The 14,160-nt window shown below is 42.9% G+C and overlaps 1 protein-coding gene across 1 annotated transcript in view; it reads left to right on the plus strand.

The window, feature by feature from the left end:
- Positions 1–10,435, plus strand: part of ITIH5 (inter-alpha-trypsin inhibitor heavy chain 5) — a 79,787-nt gene extending 69,352 nt beyond the window's left edge. Inside the window, exons 10-14 of the mRNA XM_054593925.1 lie at positions 1,920–2,479; positions 4,617–4,670; positions 6,036–6,152; positions 8,032–8,409; positions 9,481–10,435. Coding sequence (XP_054449900.1) covers positions 1,920–2,479; positions 4,617–4,670; positions 6,036–6,152; positions 8,032–8,409; positions 9,481–9,779 — 1,408 coding nt within the window. The 3' untranslated portion in view covers positions 9,780–10,435. The remainder of the gene's footprint in view (positions 1–1,919; positions 2,480–4,616; positions 4,671–6,035; positions 6,153–8,031; positions 8,410–9,480) is intronic.
- Positions 10,436–14,160: the final 3,725 nt, after the last annotated feature.

Raw genomic sequence — 14,160 nt, forward strand, 5'->3', positions numbered from 1 at the left:
TCATATTTTTTTCTTTGAAAGTAAAAAGACCAATTGACACTAGTCACTGATTACACACACACACACACACACACACATTTAAGGTGAAGAAGAAACTAGAACTTAGGTCTTCTAATTCAGTTCAGTGCTTTCCTTTGATAGCATGATGACAAACATGGGGTATAACTTTGCTCTTGACTCAGTGATGTGCTGACTCCCAGTTCAGTATTATTGCTTTAGTCCACTTTGTGGCATATACAGTAGATACTTAAAAGGAACAGTGAGCTCTAGGTACATTTATGGGTGTTTCATAGCCATAATCAAAAAGCATACATCAATGATCAATCTAACTGGGGGTCTCTTTGATGGGCAATAAAGATAGGTCCTAGGGATAGAGCTAGTCACCATTGTTTCCCCAGCGTTTTTGTCAAAGATTTAAATAAAACACAGATTAGCTTCCCACATTTTCAAAATCATTCAAAATTATGTTTGATTTAACTTAATGCATTAATAAAATATGTGTTTCATAAGCAAAAACAAAGTACATTGAAACAAATCGACTGCACTACTAAAAGTATTGTCACTACCCAACATTTATTGAGAACTTACGATATGACAGACATTTTTATAAGCATCATTTCATGTGATACCCATGGAAGTCCTAGGTGTGGGTGTACTAGGGTAAAGACTAAATGCCACGCAGATGACTCTGTCTTGTAACAGTCTGGCAGGCTCAGTTCTGCTTCATGAAGTAGGTCATTCAGAGAAATCGGGTTCCTTCCATTTCACTGCTCTGCACCCATTAGATGTTGTCTTTAACTCCAAGGCTGAAATGAGGTCACAATTGCCTCTGTATTTCAGCACTAAAAGTAGGAAAAGAAAAGAAAGCCAGAGCAAGCCATTTTATTTCAAGCAAGCATTGCAGAAGGTACACATAACTTCCACTTATGTTCCATTGGGGAGAACATGGCCGTATTTGATCACAGTAGAGGCTGAGAAATGCAGTTTGTAGCTGGATGGGCATCACCAAGTTAAAACTGAATTATTATGAAAGAAGGGGAGATTGGGTCTGGGGAAACAGCTAACAGTTTACCAAAGTAGTTATTGTTAACGTTCCAACTTTATAGAGGAGGAAACTGAAGTTCAGAGAGGTTAAGTTATGTGTCCCAAGACATACAGTAGCAAGGAAGTAGCTGAGCTAGAAGTCTAACTCCACAGCCTATGCCCCCTAGATCTTTGGGAAGGTATTTTAATTGCCTCTTTACTCAGAAACTAGCAACCGTGTGACATAAGTAGGAGAAAAGCTAATGCAAGCAAATGCTGCATTACTCAAAAGCATAGTGGCAAAGTCAAGGTCAAATTTCTCAAGTATAATGTGCTAATTGAAGTACATTGGCAATAGGTATTTGGTTCTAAGAAAAAGGTTTTGAGATGCCCTTTGAGAAACTTGGGTGTGTACAGAGGAAAGTTACCCAGAGTGGTTAGGGAACCTTGCAATTTTATCACCTGAAGAATAGTTAATGAAACGGGATTGATTAGATTGAACAAAAGATGACTCCTAGGAGCAATGTTTGTCAATGTCCTAAACAGCTGTTATGATGAAGATAGATTAGGCTAATTCATGCTGGGCTGCTCCAGAAGCAAATGTGAGTGGGTGGAAATTGCAGGGAGAAGATTGTGATCTATTATGAGGTTCCTCCTCCTCCTCAGAGCAGTTGAAAGAGAGGAGGAATATGAGACAGTGAGTTCTCTGTCACCAGTGGTGTTCAAGCTACTCCTGCATAACCTCCTATGAGAAATGTTCTGCTGCGTAGATGTTGGACTTGATTGCTCCTAAGGTCAGGTTCACCCCTCCCACAGCCCGCAATTTCCTTTAGGTCCTGCCTGCAGTCAGGGCTAGGCTCTGACTCACATTATCTCTTTCTCTCTCTCCATTCCAGGTTCTACGATGAGATCAGGACCCCTCTGCTCTCTGACATCCGTATCGATTACCCACCGAGCCTTGTGGAGCAGGCTACCAGAACCCTCTTCCCCAACTACTTCAATGGCTCAGAGATCATCATTGCTGGGAAGCTGGTGGACAGAAAGATGGATAGATTGCACGTGGAAGTCACAGCCAGCAACAGTAAGAAATTTGTTGTACTGAAGACAGACATCCCTGTAGAGCCCCAAAAGGCAGGGAATGATGTCTCAGGACACACCAGACCCAAGGGTGATGGCGAGGAAGACCCCAATCACCTCGAGCGTCTTTGGAGCTACCTGACCATGAAGGAGCTGCTGAACTCCTGGCTACAGAGTGACGACAAGCAGGAGAAGGAACAACTGAGGCAGAAGGCCCAAACTCTGGCTGTGAACTCTCGCTTCCTCACCCCATTCACCTCCATGAAGTTGAAGAAACCTGCACTGCAGACAAAGAAGCTAGAGGACAGCTATGGCATGTCCGCTGCAACAGGGCCTGAAACAGTGATGCAGGACCTGCAAGCCTCCCACTTGCAGTCAGGTAACCAAATTCCGGGGATGGTTGGATATAGGAGCCTAACATATCCTTTCTACCTCGTTCTCAGGCCAAGGTCATCTTGGTAGTAGTCTGTTTTTACTTTGTTGTTTTACAATTTTTATAAGTAATCACCCCCACATGCCACTCCCAGTTTTCAGTGAGTGTGTTTAGTTGTTGTGTCTGATTTGTTATAAACTGTGGATCTCTGTACGGAAATTGGAAAAGGAGGCAGTTGTCTCAGGAATGCTGCTTGGTGAAGTTGGTCTGTCAATCAGTCATCAGTATGGAGTGCTTAACATTCACCAGGCATTATTGAAGACACCAAAATGAATAAACAAATATATATACAAATGTTCATTTTAAAATGCCTTTCCACATTTTTAAGTACTTTGGAGTTATGTCATTTGATGTGTACACTGGATTTTATTTTACTGAGAATATAGGTGAGGACTAATTTCTGGATTCTTGAGAGAATTCACCCTTTCCATAATTATCGCTCAGACTCTAAACAGCAACTGTCATGATTAATCTCAGTGCCATTTTGACAGGGGAATGAGTAGCAACGAGAACAGAAAAAAGAAAGGGAAGGTAGTTTAACCAAAGCAGAGGATTATGTTCTCAGTAATAGCTGTTTATGGAAAATGGCATCTTTTTAATGTATAACATTTTCATTAAATTTCTGTCAAGTTCACATCTCCTAAGTAGGGGAAACTGATGTTACCTCAGGACCTACAAATGCTGTCCCATTTATTCTTCACACTCTAAACTCTGAGAAGCCCCTGGGGTGGGGAAGAGAACATAAGTTTAGGATCCAGACAGAACTGAGGTTCAGCTCACCAACCGTCCTGACCAGCTGTGTGGCTTGGGGCAGGCTTCTGTCCCTCTGAGTTTCTATTCCCTCACCTGTAAAATAATTCCCCTGAAGGGCCATTGCAAGGATTAAATGTGTAAAGTCCTTGGCACACATGAGTGTTCTAGATGTTAGATACCCTTTCCCTTGAGGAACATAGATCTAAAAATTTATTGAAAGTTCAGACCCTGACGGAGAGGTTAAAACTGAAGCATTGCCTTTTTAGAAAGAGTGAAGCTTGTGTTAGGAAAACGAGTGCAATTTTAGTTCTGGTAAAAAAACAAGTTGTGTGATGCTATGAAATAACCATTTGAAGAAATGACCAACTGATAGCTCAAAACAGTAGTTTGGAACAGGATTTTCCTGAAGTGTTAGTACTCAAGACAATCTTTCTTTGCTTAAAGCTCTGATGATCTTTAAAATTTAAGTTTTGGTTTTTCTAAATGTCTGTGGCAGCTGCTACTCCCCGCAGCTTCTCACAGCAGCCGTGCAGATTGAGAAGGTGCTTCCTCTCTGTGGTCTGCCTGATTCGGCTGGTGTCCCGCTGAGTGTCCCGGAAAAGACATGGCCCCAGAGGCACATTGAGACAGTTTGATCTTTAATTTCTGTGAGGGGCAAAAAGCAGTGAAGAGAAGCATGATCTTTTAATACGAACAATTTGGAATAAGATACTAATTTTATTTTATTTATAGAAATTAATTTACTTTCAGGTTATTCCTTAATTGATTATTTTGCCGGCTGCTTTCTGAATTGTGTTCACACACATAGCGACAGACCTTGGATTCTAATTTATTTTTACATTTTTGCATTTTTCTGGGCTTTTCAAAATTATGGTACAAAAACATGCAACATTAAAATTTACCATCTTACCCATTTTTAAGTGTACAGTTCAGTAGTGTTAAGTATATTGATGATGTGAAACAGATCTCCAGAACTTTTTCATCTAGCAAATCTGAAACTCTGGATCTGTTAAACAAGTGTACATTTTCCCCTTCTCCCATAACTAGACCTTAACTATGATGGAATATTCTCCTCCATTATGTACACAGAAATTACAGACAACAAGAATATTACTTAATTTATAAAAGAATAAAATAATTAAGCCTCTATATGTTAGACCTTCATTTGTGTGTTGTGGGGCCAACTCCCTCTTTAAAACAGATGATTTTCTCAGTTGCAAAAAATGTATCTGAAAGCTACATTTACTCATCTCAACCCTCTCCTCTCTGTACCACTCACTTCATCTCTTTAATGAATAATAGTAATTGTTCCTTTCCTTGTCCTTTTTAGGACCTGCTCTCAAGAAACCATACAACCCAAGAATTAGAGTCTCCAAAACATCAGGTAAAGAACACAATGTATGTGATTTGGGAGTTGGTATGTTTAGAAAGTGGACAACCAGAAATTCCCTGAAACCAGTTAAAATACCAGCTCATATTAGAAATGTGACACCAGGTCCCATATTTTCTTAGCTCACGCCAGCAGCATGAGGCAGTTCTGGGAACTGGGACCATCATTAAACCATTATATAAACACCTTGGCTAATAGTCCTGAGGAGGCTGGCAACAGCCCTGATTGAAGGATGGATAACACTCATATTCTCCCCATTACGGACTTTAAAAGACATTTGTTTTAGAGACAGAAGTATGCGTGCTTCCTCTTTCTGGTGTTACAAATATCTGTGACATTCAGGTTTTAAAAAAATGATTGTTATTATTTCTTTAATCCTTGGTTTAGAGGGAAAATACCATAAAATTTCCATTGGCCAATTTTCTGGAATTATATAAAAATCCAGATGGAATAACAACAAAAGGACGGGGTTGGAGTTTTATAATGTACACATCTCTTTATAAGTCTTGCAGCTGATGTGCCGGATGTGCAAGTTCATAAAATGAGAGACACCCTCACGGTTAGCTGTGCAGACAGGAAACACAGTCTCCAATGGAGAGAATGTAATTCCTTTGAACACACACAAGCTTTAATGCAGGAAAATTTTCCTCTTGGTCCTACATGGAGTGAAGACTTTCAGACCGCTCCTCTATTTTTTAGAATAAGCAACAGCTTTCCTTTTAGAGGGACTTGGACAATTTGAGGACAAATGATGTGGTATGAGTCCAAGAAACTCTCAAGGAACTGTCACAGAGCTCTGTTCCTGTTGACTCTGTGTCCTTCACTTGCCACCAGCTCTCCATCAGGTTTGGTCATTATTCCAGTCAGACAAGAGTTGTGTACATCTGGCGCTATGAATGCCCCTAGTGCCATGACACTTTGGTCATAGGAGACGAAATGTTCTCCTCCATAGCTCTTCACTTGGGTAATCAAAGGAGAAAGGAAAGGATTGGCATCATGTGGGGAATTGAAGAAAGTGGACTCAGCCATAGTGGGGGTATCTGGCAATAATTCTCCTTTCCGTTTTCCACTTGCCTCCCAAAGCTTAGTTGCCTGTGGTTGGCTGAGGTGTGATGAAAGGGAGCATTATATATGAATTTAAGGGACCTGAGTTCAAATATTTGCTTTACCATCTACTAATTGGATAACTGTGGTGAGTCGTTCACCTCCCAGTCATCCTCCTCATTTAGACATTCAGGATCATTGACAGGATCAAATAAATAATACATGAGAAAAAGAAATAAGAGTACTTACACATGGAAGGCACTCAATAAATGTCTTTTCTTTCTGTTTCCCTCCCATTTCTTCCTGCTCTGGCAGCGGATGGAGACCCCCATTTTGTTGTGGATTTCCCCTTGAACAAGCTCACTGTCTGCTTCAACATTGATGGACAGCCTGGGGACATCCTAAGGCTGGTCTCTGATCATGCAGACTCTGGTAAGTTCTGCCCTCTGTAGTGGCCTTGGGCAAGAGCAAGTTAGACATCCTGTTTCCTCTGTTCCTAAGATGGATGTCCAGGTGTGTAAGGGGCACATCATAGATGCTCAATGAGAATCATTGATGAGTAATTAAAGCAAGTAGACTGTGTGCTGGACTTGGAGGCAGGAATATGTGCACTAGAAACCCTGCTGTCTGACCAAACTCATGTTGTGGCCTTGGATACTCAACCAGAGAGCTCCTGCGATCTCCCTTGTAAAACAGAGTGACACTCGCTGTGCCAGCCTCACAGCACTATATGAATTCATAACATTATGGTTATTATGTCTTTCCAATGGAAAACTGTGATGGTGGGATGTGCTGAGCTCATTTATCTCAGTTCTTCGGTGATTGAGGTGTTAAGCCTGATGTTAATTCCTCAGCTCCGTGCGCAGAGAACATGAATGTGAGAAGGGTTCCGATCCCCTTTGGTCTGTAGAGGGACCATGTAAAAGAGATTGGTATATAAAAAGCTCCTCTCAGTACACATAGGTACCAGTGCCTCAGGGATGACCATGTGGACAGCCACACAGTCTGACTTGGTGAGGACAAGCCTTGCAGTGGACGTTCTGGCACTTCTCCGTTCTGAGAAAATGAATTTCTTAGAAGGCTAGGTGACAGAGGGCCCCACGGCAAGATGGCACAGATGATGTTATTATGTAATGTTTTGTTGTGGGCTCCTTACCTTAGCATGCTCTCTTGCAGGACTGCATAGGCTTAGAGAAAAATCTTGGCTTGTCTGTAACTCAAAGGGCTCCAGAGTGACTGTATCCTTCCCTGGGGGTGCCCACCCCTCTCAGAGCTGTTCTGTCATTTCTGTATTCAGTGTGGTGTCCGTGATGGGAAGCTCAGAAGAAGATGCCTGGAGCCTTGAAGTGGAAGTACCTGACCTCTGCTCACGCTGGGGTTTTTCCTTTCCCTAACACTTTGTCCCAGAGAAAGGAGTTTTCCCCTGGAACATCCAAGGAGTTTTAAGTCAAGATGCATGGAAAGATTGTCCTTAAAGCAGAGAAAACAAGAGTTGATTACATGGCAATCTTTTATTAATGCAAATTGCCTCTTTGGCTGAGAACAAATACACTTAATGCACATAACCTAATTCAGCCCCAAACATCTGGTGTAGAATTGCCATCTGTTCGGACAGCACAGATTGCGAGAAGCCTGGCTCACAGGCCTTGCTCAAATCTAGAGGAGTTCCAGTTGTGTTCATGGTGGTGAGGGAAAAAGAAAGGGGTTCTATTTGTTGGCCATTGACAGCTTGTGTATATGCTGCCTCCTGTAATCCTCACTACAGTCCTGTAGGTTCCATTCCCCCTTTTTACAGACGAGAACATTGAGGCTTAGAGTTTTAAAGTGACTTTTCCAGAGATGCACACCTGGAAAGCGGAGGAACTTAAGCTTTTGGACTAAGCATAATCCTAATCTTTGCATTATGCCACACCGCTCAGTGGCATCACAGAGTCTCAAAATCAGGATCGGTGGCACTTGGTAGATGAGAAATATGTCTCTTTGTCCCTACAACTAGAGTGAAGGAAAATACTAGAGTGAACACAAACACATAAACCCTTTCTATGACATCTTGACCCAAATCTACATAATCCTTCTCCTCCCCCAAGATATTCATCAAACAGGGGAAGAAATTTCCTCATAACTTCATACATTTACTCATTTCTTCACTCATTCAATAGACACTGAGTGACCTCTACTCCCAAGTCAAAGTTCGTGGTGCAAGAGATACAAAGATGAGGCCAGAGGAGGAAGGAAATTCTGATCAGACGCCTTTAGCATGAAGGTGGGGATAGTTTTTCTAACCACTGCTCTCTTCTCCTTTGTCTTTGAGGTGTGACAGTGAATGGAGCATTAATTGGAGCCCCTGCTCCTCCCAACGGCCACAAGAAACAACGCACTTACTTCCGCACCATCACCATCCTTGTCAATAAGCCCAAGAGGTCATACCTCGAGATTACACCACACAGAGTCATCTTGGATGGAGAAGACAGGCTGGTCCTCCCCTGCAATCAGAGCATGGTAGTGGGGAGTCAGGGACTGGAGGTGTCAGTGTCTGCCAATGCCAATGTCACTGTCACCATCCAGGACACCATTGCCTTCGTCGTCCTCATTCACCTCTACAAAAAACCAGCCCCCTACCAGAGAGACCACCTGGGTTTCTACATCTCCAGTAGCAAAGGCCTTTCTGGCAACTGCCATGGACTGTTAGGTAAGCAGCTGCTCTTCCTGAGGTGAGAGGAGAGCAATCAGCTCCTGGCGTCCTGGAAGTGAAGCTGGTGTCGCCAATCACTTTAGGTTGATTGAGAACTTCAGTGGGAAGGTGATCTTTACACATGTCACAAAAATTGTGTGTCTTGCCTCTTCATGACTTTCAGGGATGGGGCTGGGCTTTATAAACTAATTCTTGCTGGCTTTCTGGGAAAGCAAGCAAAGAAGTTGGGAGAAATCCTCTGGCTTCTTACTCTCAGCAAGAAAATACAAAGAAAGGGCAGTTCCCAGCCCAACACCTGGTGTGACATGGCGTTTCTTCCACAGGAGTCACCCACACTGTGTGAGCAGCAGGTGATCCACTCAGGATGGCTTTCTTTGACGTGCAGTCTCATGTGGGCCCCTTGCCCACAAGTAAAGAGCCAGAGCCGCCAGGGCTCGATTTAGAAAGCAGGATTTCCTGGCACTTGAGCTGAACATGTTTCTGTATTGTCTGCTGGCTAAGCATGCGCTCCCTCTAACAGATGCAGACCAGTGTCCTTGTCCTCAGCGATGCCCTCATTTGACCTGGAGAATTCTGATGATATTTCTCAGAAACAAACTGAACTGACTGTTTTCCATACCCTCCCTCAGTCCTCAAACTTTGTAGTATGGAGAGTGCTACAACGAGACGGAAAGAGGGGGAGGCTTGACTCTTCCCTATTTATCTGCCCACTTTCTTGCCCTTCTAGCTCAGTAAGAGACTGTGGTTATCTCTGTGTGCTGGTTAGGGAGCTTTCCGGTCTTAGTAAGTGATCAGCTTCCAGATGTGGAGGCTGCTACCTATAAAACCTCAGGTCTCTTCTCTCCATTCACCCCCAAACACGTGTTCCATCACTTATGCTGGAGAAGGTGTGAGTGTGTCCTGACAGTGGCCAGCTAGGAGTGCGGTCACTGACATCATGAATTCCCCTTCCTCTGGGTACCACCTGTGCATTTGCTGGTCACCAGTGGCCTAAATTGAAGTTAGATTTTTTCCTACATGTTGTGACTTGCACTTGACTTAGACCTGATGCTTTTCTTGTCCATTCAGGTCAGTTCCTGAACCAGGATGCCAGACTCACAGAGGAGCATGCCGGGCCCAGCAAAAACACTACTGGTCCTTTACTCCCAAAGGCAGGCGAGATGTCTGGAACTGTCCTGAAGGTGAAAGGACATCAGGTCCCGGTAGTCTGGAAACAGAGGAAAATCTACAATGGGGAGGAGCAGGTCGACTGCTGGTTTGCCAGGAACGCAGCCCAGCTGCTCGATGGGGAGTACAAGGATTACCTGGCAGCCCATCCTTTTGACTCAGAGACTACCTTTGGCCTGGGAATATCCAGGGGACTTTGACACTAGCAGCTTTAATGTAAGAGTGCCTGACAGGGAAATGGCCTTCGGGAACACTGTGGTGTGGTTCTTGTTGCTGGCCTGTGCCTGGTCTCTTGGCAGTAAGCTGCAACCCTTGGCCTGCCCCTGCTGGCCTGTAGGTCTGATGTCGTCTTGAGCAAAGGGTAGGATCATGAAGCTGAAGTGACATGTTGTTTCCCCTGCTTCCTCCTCCTGCCAAGGTTTCCTTATGTACTATAGAGAAAGATGGTAGCTCCAAAAGGGGAAAGGCCATGATTAAAAGCAAGAAGTCTATGTCTTGTACCGACTGGCTTGTCCATCTCACGGCCCACCATAAAGTAACTTTGATGAAGGAAGATTGTTGTAAAATTTGTCTTCTCTGTGGAAAAAGCCAAGTTTGGGCACACTGCTTTTCACTTTGTAAGTGCTTAGGAATCTTTTCTTTTCATACCACTGCATTCTCCAGATGTGTGGCCCGCCTCTGCTTCAGAGGATCCTTTGATGGAGCCCAGACCACGAGTCATGCAATAGCCTGTAGAGTTGATCATTATAAACAATTAAGTCTTTTCTAGGAGAAGATTTTCTCCTGCTGTGATATCTTGCTCTTGAAAATTAGTTTTCATTTTTATTAAAAAATGATTAAAAATAGAAAATCTACATCCCAGCTACCCACGTCTTTCTAATGGGTTTTGTAAAACACTTTTACTTTGCCAATGAATATTCTCCTATTTATTCTAGTAAGCTGAATGCTAATAATAAAGAGGACAACTCCACATGAATGTTTTTAACTAGGATGTCTCGGTGCTGGATGAATGGAAAAGCTTTTACTAGGCACTCATCAGCCTTCATCATGATCATGGCTTTCTTTGTCCAGGAGGTGATAAGTTAGGCTCTTCCAGGACTGGACTGGGAGGTAGACACAACATAGGGAGAGTCTGACAGGTGACATACAGGAATCAACCTTCATGTTCTCAGCAGGAAGGGCGCACCTGCTTACAGAGTCTAAGGAGCCTTTCCACACCTCAAATAGGCAAAGCCAGGAAATCAGCACGAGTGAGGAGCTCTGGTTCCAGAATGTGGACATATCTAATCCCATAAGGAAAAGGTTAAAATTGAGAACAAGTGCTTCAAGAGTCACTGACTATCAACCTTCTCATTGTGGGTACCCTCTTTGTAGCCCATTCATATATCAAGGGATGCGTGGCTGCTGGTGGCATCGGAGCCTCACTTCCTTCCCTCCTCACCAGTTCTTGCTTTTTGTTCAGTTTGGTCTTCTCAGGACCACTGAGGTTGAGTAAGTCTGATCCTCATGGAGTAAGGGGCATGGTCAAGACACAGATGGATGCAGGGAGCACTTGTGTCAAACAGCAGAGATAGATTTGGGTCAGAGAAATAAAATATTTTGATGTGAGACTGAATGAAATAAAGGCCTTTGTGCTGGCTTCACAGGAGGTTTTTCCCAGTCAGGACTGACTCCAGAGCAGACTTTCATGAGAAATGAAAGCACACTTAGCAGTTGGAGGGAAATCAGAGCTACAAAAATTGTTTATCATACTTACCCTCCCGTGGGAACCATTTGAACAGCAAAATGACCTCCACATGTTCCTGTTGGACCAGGAGATTAAGTTAGTGACCGGGGACTTTTCAGTCCTCTCTCACCCTCAGTCTCTCTCCTCTTTGTGAAACCACTAGGCCATGGCCTGCCGGCTGTGTTATTTTTGACTCCTATCATCTCAGACTAGTGGCCTGTTTTCGTGCCAGCGTGTGAAGACACCTGCCCCGACGGACAGATGCTTCCATATTTCAGAGCTCAGAGGAAGATGAGGAGCATGAACCAGGGCCAGCTAGTGAGTGGCCAGGCTCCACGGGGACCTTCCTGTCATACAGTTGCAACCCCAGCTGGGTAGATGTCCCTTGAGCCAAGAACCTGCTGTGTTAACCCTCGGGGTGGTGATCTGTGTTCCAGGTGTAGGTCTCAGAGCTGTAGTGAGGGGGCTACTGCTAGGTGTTCCCCCTTACTACTGCTTTTGTAATAGCAGTGAAGAGTATTCCAGTGAGCAACCCATTGCTTACTCTCCTACTTAGGAAAAAAAAATTTTTTTAAAGCATCAAGATTGAGCTTTCATTTTAAAGTTTTTACTTGAGATAAATCCACTTTTCTTTCTCCTCTTCAGTTGCACATCTGTTTTTATTGATAAAAGTATTTACCATTAAATTTTCTCTCTTCAGCTAGAGACTGTGATATATGCGAGCTCGAAAGTCCACACCCGTGTTATAGTTAAGACCTTTTAATTTGATTGAAAAATGTAATATTTTCTGTTGGCCATGTGTTGTGAATAGCAAGCTATTTAGAAGTCAGTGCAGAACAAAGGAGGGCCTCTCTTCTCCTTTGGTAGGGAAACTGAGGCAGGGTACAGGTAGGTGATTTTTCCCATGTTATGTAAAAGACTCAGAGGGGGACCAGGCTGAATGGCCAGAACTCCTTCTGTTTGCTTTAACACATTTCTACCATCTGGGCAATAATTTATTTTCCTTGAGCATTGATAAATTGAGCGAGGGTAACTAAATGAGAAGTTGAATGAGATTGAGAAATATGTTGCAATTAGAGGAGATAAATCTCATGCTGTCATCACAGCTAATGTGAAAGAGTCATAACAATTGATTAAGATCTTCAAAGTTTTCATCTCTGGGTTCCCATTCCCTCCCACATCTAAAAAGAAAGGCTTCTGATGGGTCATCTTGATTCAAAATTTTACATTCTCCAAATAAATGGACTGAATGCTCTCTACCTATCCACGCTGGGTGGTTTATCTTCTTCCCTTTGATTTTTCCATGACTTACTACCTCAGACTTGAGGGAGTGTGTGTTTGGGAGGATCAGCCATCTTGACACATTGTCACAGCTGGGCAGTTGTGAGGAAGGCCTCACAACTGCGAAGAGCACCTCTTTGTTTCTATCAGGAATAACATTAAATCTTTCATTGAATCATGTACCCTCATAGGTCGATTAGGAACAAGATTAATCCCTTTAAATTCATCTCTTGTCCAAACTGAATGCTATGGACTGAATGTTTGTGTCCCTCAAAATTCATATGCTGAAGCCTAAATCGCCCAGTGTGATGACATTGGGAGGTGGGGCTTTGGGAGGTCATGAGGTCATGAGGGTGGAGCCCTCATGAAGGGGGTTAGTATCCTTATAAAAGAGACCCCAGAAGCTGCCTCTCCCCTTCCACTGTGTGATAATACAGGTAAAAGGTGTCATCTGTGAACCAGGAGGTGGACTCTCGTTCTCACTAGACACCAAATCTGCCAGTGTGTTTGTTGATCTTAAGCTTTCAGCCTCCAGAACTGTGAGAAATGAATGTGCATTGTTTAAGCCGCCCAGTCTATGGCATTCTTGATATAGCAGCCTGAGCTGAATAAGACACTGAATTCTTTTCGTTTCTTCAAGCTACACAGAATGTATACAAATAATGCTGTCATTAAATTTGAAGAACTCTTGGAACCAGAAGAACTTGATCCACCTAAAATAAACAGCACATAAAGTAACACAGCTAAACAAACCCTTAGAAATGTAACTTTAAATATTTATTTTAGTCAGTTTAAAATAATAAGTAGGATACAAGATGGTTCACATTCAAGAGACATTTTCCTTAAACAAAAATTTATATGAGACTGACATCTAAAAATAAACAACATATTGGCATGTTTATGTTTTGAGGGAAAACAGAATTAAGGCTCTAGAGAATAAGACTTGATGATTGTAATTGTACTGATTGTTTGTAGTAATCTATGAATTACATAAAATATATGTAAATGGAATAGTGAGTGACATTGGAAGAATAATATTAAAACACATGAATTACTATGGAGAACAGCAAATGTACAGTAGCCATTCCTGACCTTTATATAAAACTTCTATCGACCTGGCAAAAAAACTTCTCATAAGTAGAGAAGTGTCTTAGACCTCTCAGTACCCTATTTTCTGGAACTCTGGTATCTCAAAGCTTTGATCACTTTCTTATTGGGTCGCTCATTCATACACACTGGCCACCATCTTGTTTGGGAATTTTTCCATTTGGCTCTGGGTCATTTTTCTTCCTAAGGGGCATCTGCAGCCTGTGGTCTGGCATCCCATCTCCAGTTCTGAGTAGTCCTGTAGGTCAGGCTCAGATTCTGACTGGCCTATGTTAAGTTCTGAATGGAGCAGCACCTGATTAGAGCCAAACCAGACAGAGCATGAGTGAGACAGCTTTGGGAGGCTGTGTTAAACACAAGTGAATTCCTGACCTCAAGCGTACAAAGATGACCTCTTTGGGTTTGGGCGTCTTCACCTATAAAACAAAGGGACTGAATGAGATAACTTCTTAGGTCTTGTGATTTGT

Source organism: Pteronotus mesoamericanus, unplaced genomic scaffold (genome assembly GCF_021234165.1).
Source record: "Pteronotus mesoamericanus isolate MK-2021 breed Mesoamerican mustached bat unplaced genomic scaffold, CSHL_Meso_final contig_130, whole genome shotgun sequence".
Classification (NCBI taxonomy): Eukaryota; Metazoa; Chordata; class Mammalia; order Chiroptera; family Mormoopidae; genus Pteronotus; species Pteronotus mesoamericanus.